Source organism: Capricornis sumatraensis, chromosome 20, assembly GCF_032405125.1.
Source record: "Capricornis sumatraensis isolate serow.1 chromosome 20, serow.2, whole genome shotgun sequence".
NCBI lineage: Eukaryota > Metazoa > Chordata > Mammalia > Artiodactyla > Bovidae > Capricornis > Capricornis sumatraensis.
The window spans coordinates 68905994-68918553 of NC_091088.1; the positions used below are offsets into that span (position 1 = coordinate 68905994).

The window sequence follows — 12560 nt, forward strand, 5'->3', positions numbered from 1 at the left end:
CTACGGTGCGGGAGATGGAAGAGACACGGGTTCCATCCCTGGGTCGGGAAGATCTGCTGGAGAAGGACATGGCAACTCCAGTGTTCTTGTCTGGGAAATCTCAGAGACAAAGGAGCCTGGCAGGCTACAGTCCCTGGGGTCATAAGAGTTGGACACGACTTAGCGATGAAGCCACCACCACCACATATACTAGGCAGAAGGTACCTCGCAATTAACCTCCAATAAAATCCAGAGGCACTGAGTCTCAATGTTGTCCAGCAGAAAACATCTCACCATAGATTAGATAAACTACTATTTCAGTGGATGACTTTCATGATACTCTTTAAACCCCAGTATTTTTTCATAACTATTATCTCTTCTAAAGTATTACAAATACACATGTATAAAAGTATTCATAGTTTTATTCATTCAGTTCAGTTCAGTCGCTCAGTCGTGTCCGACTCTTTGCGACCCCATGAATCGTAGCACGCCAGGCCTCCCTGTCCATCACCAACTCCCGGAGTTCACTCAGACTCACGTCCATCAAGTCAGTGATGCCATCCAGCCATCTCATCCTCTGCCGTCCCCTTCTCCTCCTGCCCTCAATCCGTCCCAGCATCAGAGTCTTTTCCAATGAGTCAACTCTTCTCATGAGGTGGCCAAAGTACTGGAGTTTCAGCTTTAGCATCATTCCTTCCAAAGAAATCCCAGGGCTGATCTCCTTCAGAATGGACTGGTTGGATCTCCTTGCAGTCCAAGGGACTCTCAAGTCTTCTCCAACACCACAGTTCAAAAGCATCAATTCTTCGGCGCTCAGCCTTCTTCACAGTCCAACTCTCACATCCATAAATGACCACAGGAAAAACCATAGCCTTGACTAGACGGACCTTAGTCGGCAAAGTAATGTCCCTGCTTTTTAATATGCTGTCTAGGTTGGTCTAACTTTTCTTCCAAGGAGTAAGCGTCTTTTAATTCATAATAGCCCCCAAATCCAGAAACATCCCAAATGTTATCAAGAAGAACATGGATAAACTGATTGTACTACAGTAACACAAGAGAACACTACTCAGTAGGAAATAAATTACTAATAGGCATCATCAGTGAGTCTCCAAAAGACATGCTGAGTGACTGAAGCTGGACACACAAAAATTTAAGCACTGCTTGGTTCCATTTATATGAAGTCAAATGAAAAATTTAAAAAGCAGGCAAAACAAATCTACTGTCACAAAAACAAACTGTTTTCCTCTGAGAGTGAAGGTAGGAAATCAGGCATGAAGGAAGTTTCAGGAGTGGCAGAAATCTATCTTGATTTTAGTGGTGGTTATTGGACTGATGCTAAAGCTGAAACTCCAATACTTTGGCCACCTCATGCGAAGAGTTGACTCATTGGAAAAGACTGATGCTGGGACGGATTGAGGGCAGGAGGAGAAGGGGACGACAGAGGATGAGATGGCTGGAAGGCATCACTGACTCGATGGACATGAGTTTGAGTGAACTCCGGGGGTTGGTGATGGACAGGGAGCCCTGGCGTGCTGCAATTCATGGGGTCGCAAACAGTCAGACACGACTGACTGACTGAACTGAACTGATTGGGCTGTAATCAACAGCAAAACTGCATAGTTAATCTGTGTTTTATTATTTGTAAGTTGTATTTCAATTACAATGATAACTTTAATACAAGAATATCAAGAGAGTAAGAGTAGCATAGAATGAATGGAATAAAGTGCTGTGGTCAAAAGAGCCTTAGGCATAAATATTTCATGTGGTTAAAATAAAACACAGAAAAGAAACAGTAAAATGGTTTAAAAAAAGTTTTATGTGTGGTATATGTATGCATGTATATATATGTATGACTTGAAATATTTTATACTTTTTATATACACTTAAGCAACTTCATGAATAATATGAGTCATCTTAATAGCACATGTAGAGAAAATACTGCTTCTTTCCCTAAAAAAAAAGAAAACAGGAGTTTTCTCTTTGAGAAGAAAAAAGTCTGTCATGCAAAATAAAAATGACTTGCTATCAACATTCAAAAGCAGAGACATTACTGTGCCGTCTAAGGTCCTAGTCAAGGCTATGGTTTTTCCTGTGGTCATTTATGGATGTGAGAGTTGGACTGTGAAGAAGGCTGAGTGCCGAAGAATTGATGCTTTTGAACTGTGGTGTTGGAGAAGACTCTTGAGAGTCCCTTGGACTGCAAAGAGATCCAACCAGTCCATTTTGAAGGAGATCAGCCCTGGGATTTCTTTGGAAGGAATGATGCTAAAGCTGAAACTCCAGTACTTTGGCCACCTCATGTGAAGAGCTGACTCATTGGCAGAGACTCAGATGCTGGGAAGGATTGGGGGCATGAGAAGGGGACGACAGAGGATGAGATGGCTGGATGGCATCATGGACTCGATGGACGTGAGTCTGAGTGAACTCCGGGAGATGGTGATGGGCAGGGAGGCCTGGGGTGCTGCGATTCACGGGGTCGCAAAGAGTCGGACACAACTGAGCGACTGAACTGAACTGAACTGAATCAACATTCAGAGGGGAAAAAAATCAAATCTGCTTGCACCACATAGAAATTCAGACCCATGAAACCACCTTGCATACGGCTTTCCTCCAGGAAAGAGCCTGCTCACCAATCTTATTAGATTAGTGTTTTGCTCCTCATTTAAAGAAAGCTGATGAGGTTATTTCCACAGATGAAGCCTGTCTCCTGCTTAAGCTATCAAAACTCAAAACTGCATCCCACGATCCTACACTTCATCTTTTGCTAATGCCCTAGTAAATGTCCTTATCCTTATAAGCTTTCGCTTGTCTTTGGCTCGGTCTGAATTCTTTTCTGCAGGAAACAAAGGACCCTCACTTGGCACTCAAGCCTAAGAATTCCTGACGGTCCGAGAATGGGACACTTCCCTCTCCCATAACACCATGAATGCAGAGCTGAGGAGAACGTATACTTAAAGAGACCGTAATCTTGAACCTAATGCCACCCATATTAGACTATGTGCCAAAAGAAACGCCAGGAAAGTTCTGTCAAAACACAACTTTGTGGGAATTTCCTGGTTGTCCACTGGTTAGGACTCCTGGCTTTCACTGTGGAAGGCACGGGTTCAATCCCTGATTGGAGAACTAATAGCCCATCCCAAAAGCAGCAGTGCCGGGTGGGCAAAATGAACTTTGTTTAGTGAGCAGTGCATGTAACGGGGCTTTTTTCAATGCCTCAATCGCCTATTCAGGGATGGAATTAATTAGTTACAGGTGACTCACTGAACAAGATCCTGATGCTGGGAAAGATTGGAGGCAGGAGAAGGGGGCAACAGGATGAAATGGTCGGAGGGCATCGCCGACTCAATGGACATAAATCCGAGCAAACTCCGGGAGATTGTTTAGGACGGGGGGGCCTGGAGTGCTGCAGTCCACGGAGTCGCAAAGAGTCGGACAAGACTTAGCGACGGAACAGCAAAAATATAAGTAATATAACTTTAATAATACAAGCCCGTACGCATGCGTGTACACACACACACGCGCGTTTCTTTCATAAACACCAATATATTGCTAACGCCCGCACTACACTGTACTCGCCCATTCGGGCGGCAGCCCAAGCCAAAGACCCAGACGCCCGGCCCGCACAGCGCCGAGTGCCCGGGCCACCCTCCCCCGAGCGGCTGCGAACAGCGGCCGCCGCCCCGCTGCCAACATGGAACCCTAACCTGAGAACGCACCGCTAGCCCGGGCGGCAAGAGGAACACGTCCCGAGAACTCAGACACACCCGCGAACGCGAAGCAGGGCCCCCAGCTGCCGGCCCGACCGGAAGTGCCCGCCCCCAAGCGGCGCCCGCGCGCTGCGGTGGCTCCTGGGAGTTCGCGCAGCCCCGCAGTGCGCGTGCGCCGTCTCCCCCGCGGCGGCCGGGAGACTGGGAGGCCGCGGGACCCTGCCCGCTGGGGGCTAGCGTTTTGGTAGCGGCTGCCGAGTGCGGGACCGGGAGTGTCTGGGTGTGGCAGCGAGCTGGACTGCTTTTATCTGGCAGGGGGTGCCCGCCTCTTCACAGGGCTTGACTCAGGGATGGGGCGGGGAGGCGCTTTGGGAACGGAGCGCGCGTGCGTACTGACGCCCGTGGAGGCGGGGCCAGGTACCCGAGAGTAACGGACACGCTGGTGCGCGGTCGCCCGTGGGGCCGTGGTTTCGCGCCCAAGGGGCCCGGGTGAGCGGCGGCTGCGCAGGCGCGTAGAGTCGCGGCCGATTTCTGGAGGGCGGAAGCGCGGCGGGTGAGTTGGTTAGGCGGCCTTGGGGGGCGGGGGTGGTCGCTGGGGGGGTGTGTACCCGGGGTGTCCGCATTGGTTGGTCCGGCGTCCTGTCCGCCTGCACGGTTGTTCTCCGTGTGGTGATGGGATTTGCCTCACGCTTTCTGTGGGTGTTTGTTGAGGACTCTTCTGAGCTCTAGAAAGGCTGTGTGACTGTTCGTTTAAATTTTTATACCAACTAAACAACAATAAGGGAGAAGACCTGAAGAAAACGAATATATAAAACTAAAACTGAATCAGTGTTGTACACTTGAAATTAACACAATGTTGTAAGTCAAGTATACTTTCATTTTAAGAAATCAAGATCCTGTGAACCCATCTATTGGCCTTTTTCTAATTTGACCAGTTTTCCCACTCATGCACGTTCAGGGAGAGACATTTAGACAGGAATGGCTGCCTCAGCCATGACGGAGTGTGAAGGAAATACATATAAAGCCCTCAGCACAGTAACTGTGGTTAGTCATTTTCATCAGTGACCATTTTGAGGAACAGATGTGAAGACATCGCACTAGAATCTCTCACAACTTGGAGAACCAGTAAATCTCAAAAAAGGTGTTGTGATTGGGCACTACTCTGTTTTGATGTTTTACAGGGGGGGTAGATAAGGAGAAGGTAATGGCACCCCACTCCAGTACTCTCGCCTGGAAAATCCCATGGACGGAGGAGCCTGGTGGGCTGCAGTCCATGAGGTTGCTGGGAGTCAGACCGAACTGAGCGACTTCACTTTCACTTTTCACTTTCATGCATTGGAGAAGGAAATGGCAACCCACTCCAGTGTTCTTGCCTGGAGAATCCCAGGGACGGGGGAGCCTGGTGGGCTGCCGTCTATGGGGTCGCACAGAGTCGGACACGACTGAAGCGACTTAGTAGTAGAAGATAAGAGAAAATGACACAAATTTGATGCGTTTTTTTTTTTTTTTTTTTGATAGTTCCTTCCATCTCCTCAGCTCCATGTACACAGGACTCTGTTCTTCAAGAGAAAGGCCTCATGAAGGGGAGCACGGCCACTGGACCTCTGGAAGGCACATCACAGGTGAGTTATGGTTTGTTTTTTCTTACAATGAGACCCTAAAGAATAAAGATTAACCCTAACCCTAGAGAGTAAAGTCATCTAGTAAAACAGAAATCCTCATAAATACTGCTGTTATCAAGTGCCCTGAGCTTTAATCCCACATCCAAGGACAAATTTAAAAAGAAGTGAGATTTTCTTTTCCTTACTAGTTGGAGAACAGTTTCCATTTCACACAAACACATGTTTAAACAAATAGGTTTTCCAGGATTCTAGTAAATTATGAAATGTACTTCAGTTCAAATGTACTTATCAAAAGAGAAATCTATAATCCAGTTTTTTTAACTTAAGTGTACAGTTTTCACATTTCATTGTACTTACATGTAAATTTCGCCATTAAATACTGAGCATAAGTATATGCTGACCTTATATTCAGATTTTTAAAAAAATGTTAAGATAAATGGACAAATGGAAGAAAATGGACAAATGACTTTAAGGATGTGATGTATTAGACATTATAGAATATATTAAACAATTAGAGAATCTAGAAGGTGGTAAAATTCTATCTACATATATTTGCACATTTAGTAAACTCTGGAGGGACAGGAAGACATATGTAAAGCTTTGAGCTGCAGTTGGAGGAAAAACCCATTCAGGACTGAGCTGAGGTCCTGGGTTGCTGAGAGTCTTCCCTTGTCTTCAGACTTTAGACAAACTCAGGAGTGTTTGTCAGTCCACAAACACCACCAACTTGTACAAAATCCCGATTTGGTAGAAACAGTAGATTAAAGAATTGCTTCCTACCAGTAAAGATGTGGGGCCAGTCTGACACGAGCACTGCTGGCTAGAGACGAGACCCTGTCGGATGTTGCCGCTGGAGGCCAGGATCTGTTGATTAGAACCACAGGCTACAAACTCAGTGTAGAGGCACCGTGGCTCCTGCTTTCCTCAAAAATCCTTGTTTTCCAAATAAGTCCCTGGAATGCTTTCCTCAAACAGGGTCCACAGCCAGTTTTAACATTTTGGTTGATAATACAGGATAATTTTTCTTACCCAAAGAGTTGTTTTTCACTATCTATAATATGTATCTGTATTTGGCCAAAAAAACAACAACAACAAACCCTGGATCCTCCAGTACACGCCACAGTGCCTATGCACCACCTGCTATTTTTCAGCCAAGACTTCCCTCTCCCTCGGGCCTTGTGGGTAAGAAAGTGTTTGCCCTTTCAGCAATCACTGACATTCCGAGATGTGGCCATCGACTTTTCCCAAGAAGAGTGGGGATTCCTGGACCCCGCTCAGAGAGAACTGTACACAGCTGTGATGTTGGAGACTTACCAGAACCTGGTCTGGCTGGGTAAGTGCTCGCAGCCCTTAGTTCACATCTGCCTTCCGCTCTGTCTTCCTCCTCCTATTGGAAATCTCTCTACTTTCTGTTCATGTCCCATAAAGAGCGTAGTTGGGAATGGACAACTTCCTCCTTCCTGTCCTTCCGGAAACCTTCAAATCTTGTCTGGCCGTTCTTTTGTTTCTCTGCCCATTCTTATAAGGGCTTTGATCCTGATTCCGTGGTAGGGGGTGAATCCTTGGATAATAACGGCATGACCCACTGCCATTTCTTTCTCTTTCCAAAGGCATATCTGTTGCTGAGCCCAACATAGCCTTCCTGCTGGGGCCCGGCCCACAGCCCTGGGTGATGAGGGAGGAGGACACAGGAGCTCCAGGAGCAGGTGAGTCTGGGGCCAAGCGGAGGGAAGGATGTACGTGCAAAAGGCCAGCTGCTTCTGAGATGGCCACAGTTTAGGGCATCTTCCTTCAGAGGGCCTCTGGTCTGAGGTCCCCAGTGGATCCACCTCTCATCGCCATTCACTATTCTACTCACCCACCTTTTTAAATAATTGACTCCAAATGTAAGCTTGTGATCAGCTCTCCACCTTTACTCTTTGGATTGTTTTTCACCACTTTATCCTTCATTCATTTCATAAGACTGTTTCCTCAGAAAGATACCTCAAAACTTGTGTTTTCTTTATCCAAAAAATTCTCACTCTCACCTCTGATAAATTGAATAAATGTATCCATCCAAGAACTGTTCATTAACAAACATATTCAGTCTCTAGTTCTGGCCAAGAAAGGGAATTTTGTAAGAGACTAGAGCCCATCAAGGAATTTACTATTTAACAAGGGGAAGTAAGAGATGTTCTTAGAACAGGCACATGAAAAGCTGCTCAACCTTGCTAATTGTTAGAGAAATGTAAGTCAAAACTACAGTGACATATTACTTCACACGGGTTAGAATGACCATCATCAAAAAGTCTACAAAACAAATGCTGGAGAGAGTGTGGAGAAAAGGGAACCCTCCTACACTGTTGGTGGGAATGTAAACTGATGCAGCCACTATAGAGAACAGTTTCAGTTCAGTCGCTCAGTCGTGTCCGACTCTTTGCGACCCCATGAATCGCAGCACACCAGGCCTCCCTGTCCATCACCAACTCCCGGAGTTCACTGAGACTTGGAAGAGAACAGTATAGAAATTCCTTAAAAAACTAAAAATAAAGTTGCTGTATCATCCAGTGATCCTATTCTTGGGCATATAGCTGGAGAGATTTCTAATCTGAAAAGATACATGCAACCTCAGTGTTCACTTCAGCACCATTTACAATATTGAAGATGTAGAAACAACCTTAATGTCCGTGGACAGATGAATGGAAAAAGATGTATACATATACAGTAGGATATTACTCAGACATAAAAAGAATGAAACAATGCCATTTGCAGCAATATGGATGGTTGAGAGTATCATACTAAGATGAGGATCATACTAAGTGAAGTAAATCAGACAAAGAAAGACAGGTATTATATGATATCACTTATACGTGGAATCTAAAAAAAAAAATGATACAAAGAACTTATTTACAAAACAGAAATGGACTAGCAGAAATAAACATATGGTTACCAAAGGGGAAGGTGGGAGCAGGGATAAATGAGGAGTATGGAAATCACAGACACAAACGACTATGTATATAATAGATAAGCAACAAGGATTTGCTGCATAGCGTGGGGAACTATATGTATTCAGTATCTTATAATAACCTATAATGGATATAAAAGGAAATTTAGAAAGAACATAGATGTATACATAGGGTATGTATAATCCAGTCACTTTGCTGTACACCTGAAACTAACACAATATTGTAAATCAGCTATGCTCCAGTTTTCAAAAAGAGATGTTCTTAGATACCTTGGCAAAATAGGAACCAAGATTGGATAATTTCAAACACAGTGGTTACTGCACACACACCAGAGTGGCCAGAGATAAACACGTCTGTGGGGGATGGTGCAGGGGTCTGGCCACTTGTGTGTGCAGCTCACCTGTAGCATCTAGACCTTTTCAAGCCAAGTCCTGGGTGCACTTCTTGCATCTCATGGAAGGCTGCCGCTGGGAATGCCCCAGCTGAGAACTGGTGGGGTGGACAGTACCCAGCTCTCGTGGGCGGTCTGGGCCATGTCAGCCCTTGATGTCTGTCTTAGTCTGTCTGAGCTGCTATAACATAAACACCGCAAACCAGGTGGCTTAAACAACAGATCTTTATGTCTCACAGTTCTGGAGATGAAGGTGCCTGCAGAGTCAGTGTCTGGCAGGGCCATTTCCTGGTTCACAGATGACCATCTTCTCACTGTGCCCTCATGTGGTGGAAGGGGTCCCTTTTAGAAGGGCACTAATTTCATTCATGAGAGATTAAATTAAATAATTTAATATTTCAATGGATATTTATTAATCAACTATACTTCAGTTTTTTAAATTTAAAACTTAAAGTGCATTTCAAATTAAAAATAAGGATAATGAGGTTGCACAACATGGGCATGTATTTAATGCCACTGAATTGCACCCTTAAAATTGGTTAAAATGGTAAATTTTATGTTTTGTGTATTTTTCCACAGTAAAAAAATTTTTTTAATTAAAAATAGGAATAACCGGGTATTTGTTTCTAGCTTTTTCTGTTGGTAGAGTATGACAATAAATGTTCTTGTACATATATCCTTAAATACTAGAACCTTTTTCTAAGGATAGATTCTTAACAGTGGGGATATGTGCATTTATTTATATTAATGTGTTTATATATTTGTTTTCAGAGAATGAGTCAACACAGAAGAGCAAGGAATTGTCTTTAAGGAAGAGGATAAAAGGAGAAACACACCATCATGAGAGAGTGATGAAAAAAACGAGCAGCACGGGTAGAGAATATGAAAAGGCCTCCAGCACCAGGGCATACCTCATCATCCATCAGAAGATGAAGAAGGAAGAGAAATGCTACCAGTGTTTCGAGTGTGGGAAATCCTTCCTTCGTCGATCGACTCTCATCCAGCATCAGAGGATCCACACAGGAGAGAGACCCTATCAGTGCAGCAAGTGCAGCAAAGCCTTCAACCAGAAGGCCCACCTCGCCCAACACCAGCGCACCCACACGGGCGAGAAGCCCTACACCTGCGGGCAGTGCACACGGGCCTTCAGCCAGGTGACACACCTCACCCAGCACCAGATCATCCACACCGGAGAGAAGTTCCATGGCTGCAGCGAGTGTGGGAAGGCCTTTAGCCGCCCCTCCGCCCTTGCGGACCACCAGAGAATCCACAGTGGAGAAAAACCCTTCAAGTGCAAGGCCTGCGGCAGAGCCTTCACACAGAGCGCCCAGCTCCTCAGACACCAGAAAATCCACTCTGAAGACAAGCCCTACAGATGCAGCAAGTGCCCCAAGTCCTTCATCCGTCTCTCTTCCCTGACAGAGCACCAGAGGACTCACACCGGAGAGAAGCCCTATCAATGTGAGGACTGCCCGAAGGCCTTCTGCCGCCTCGTGCAGCTCACTCAGCACCAGAGGACCCACACTGGTGAGAAGCCCTACACGTGTCAGGAATGCGGCCGGGCCTTCACCTGCAGGTCCCATTTCACTGTCCACAGGCGGAGTCACACAGGAGAGAGACCCTATGAATGTCAGGTGTGCCGGAAAACCTTCAACAACCACTCCTCGCTGGTGACGCATGACAGGACTCACAGTGGAGTGAAGCCCTTCAGATGCGATGCGTGCGGGAAGGCCTTCAGCACTTCCTCCTCGCTCTGTCAACATAAGAGGATTCATACTGGGGAAAAGCCCTACAGTTGCCACAAATGTGGGAAGTCCTTCAGGTGCAGGTCACACCTTAGTCGACATCAGCAAACTCATACGGGAGAATACTGACCAAAGCCAACTAGACTTGGAAATGTTACTATTCCAGTTACCTAACCATCAGTCAAGATCTTGAAAACAAGCAGCCTCAGTTGACTCTGACTCTTAGAAAAGCAGCTTATTCTCAAGGTCTCAGGAGCTCACTGAAAAATAGATAATGAACCAGGACCTATTGTATAGCACAGGGAACTATACTCAATGTTTTGTAATAAGCTACACAGGAAATACAGCTATGGTTTTTCCAGTAGTTGTGTACGGATGTGAGACTTGGACCATAAAGAAGGCTGCCCATGGAATTCTGTCCTTGGTCTATAGTCTTCCCTAAGCAAGAATACTGGCTTGGGTAGCTATTCCCTTCTCCAGGGGATCTTCCCATCCCAGGGATCACACCTGGGTTTCCTGCATTGCACACGGATTCTTTACTGTCTGAGCCACTGGGGAAGCCTGAGCATTGATGAATTGATGCTTTCTAATTCTGGTGTTGGAGAAGACTCTTGAGAGTCCCTTGGACTGCAAGGAGATCAAACCAGTCAATCCTACAGGAAATCAACCTCAAATATTCACTGGAAGGACTGATGCTGAAGCTCCAGTACTTTGGCCACCTGATGCAAAAAGCTGATACCTTGGAAAAGACCCTGATACCTGGAAAGATTGAGAGCAGGAGGAGAAGGGGACAGCAGAGGATGAGATGGTTGAATAGTATCACTGACTCAATGGACATGAATTTGAGCAAACTCCTGGAAATAGTGAAGGACAGAGGAGCCTGGTGTGCTGTAGTCCATGGGGTCTCAAAAAGTGGAACACAACTTAGTGACTGAACAACAACAATGGGAAGTGAATCTGAAAAAGAGTGGATATTTGTGTGTGTATAACTGAATCACCTTGCTGTATACCTGAAACCAACACAATATTGTAAATCAGCTATACTCCAATTAAAACAATTTTTTAAAGAGCTCTTTGGATGGAATAACTAAAGACAGGGCAGAAGCAAAGCAAGTTAAAAGCAGAACATGAAACCATTATCCTGCAATCTGGAGAACTCTAGCCTCCTACTCCTGCCTGAATCCTACTCTGCTGCCATCACTAATGAACAGCAGCACTGCACAAATGCCTTTACTGGCCCTGAGTCTGTGCACCCTCACATTTAATGCCCTGAAACCAAGTTTACAACGCAGGTGTCCTGACAGCCAAAGATGAGGCCAAGAGATCACCTCTTGGCTTTTGCTTCTGTCCTGCTGGGAGAGACACATATGCCACCAAGTTCACATCTTTAGCAAGGGGCAGGGTGGGGCTTGAATGCTGCAAAGTGTGAAAAAGCAAACAGCCATGACTTAATACTTTACATCTGAAAAATGGTGCCCAGATCTGGTCACAGATGTAGCTTCAAATTACCCAACCAGTGGGCTTTCCTGAATTTCCTCCCACACTTCCTCCTACAGCTGCTGTATTTGATCGATCTCATCACTGCACCTATCACCTCTGAACAAGAATCAAGAGGCTGACACAAAGGAGTGGCACTATGATGGATATAAGGGTATCATATTAATAGATGTTAGGGGATATTCCTAAACTGAGCACACAGGATTTTTTTTTCCTTTTCAGTGCATATATAAAAGCATTTATAAAATGGATGCACCAGTGTAAAGAAGAAAAATACATACCCATTGTTGTTTAGCCTCTTAAGTCACGTCCGATTCTTTTTCAACCCCATGGACTGTAGCCGCCAGCTTCCTCCTTCCGTGGGATTTCCCATGCAAGAATACTGGAGTGGGTTGTCATTTCCTCCTCCAGGGGATCTTCCCAACCCAGGGATCAAACCCACGTCTCCTTAGGCAGGTGGATTCTTTACCACTGAGAATATAACAGTAGAGTCCATGTAAGGAATTACTCCTAAATGAGCCGACATTGAAATTCAGGATGAAAAGCTGCATGAAGATTAAAGACTTCAGTTTATTCCTCTTCCCTGTTTTCTATTTCTCCACAGCGTTTCTCACCATTCAATACATACACTATTTTACTCATTCTCTTGTGGTTTGTTTCCATTCACTTGAAAG

The 12560-nt window shown here is 45.4% G+C and overlaps 1 protein-coding gene across 1 annotated transcript; it reads left to right on the forward strand.

Annotated features, from left to right (window-relative positions):
- Positions 1-4120: 4120 nt before the first annotated feature.
- Positions 4121-11323, forward strand: LOC138096977 (zinc finger protein 583-like). The gene is made up of 5 exons (XM_068993195.1): positions 4121-4239; positions 5205-5308; positions 6515-6641; positions 6919-7014; positions 9416-11323. Exons 2-5 carry the CDS (start codon positions 5264-5266, stop codon positions 10516-10518), a joined length of 1371 nt encoding a protein of 456 aa, XP_068849296.1. The 5' UTR covers positions 4121-4239; positions 5205-5263; the 3' UTR covers positions 10519-11323.
- The last annotated feature ends 1237 nt before the right edge of the window (positions 11324-12560 follow it).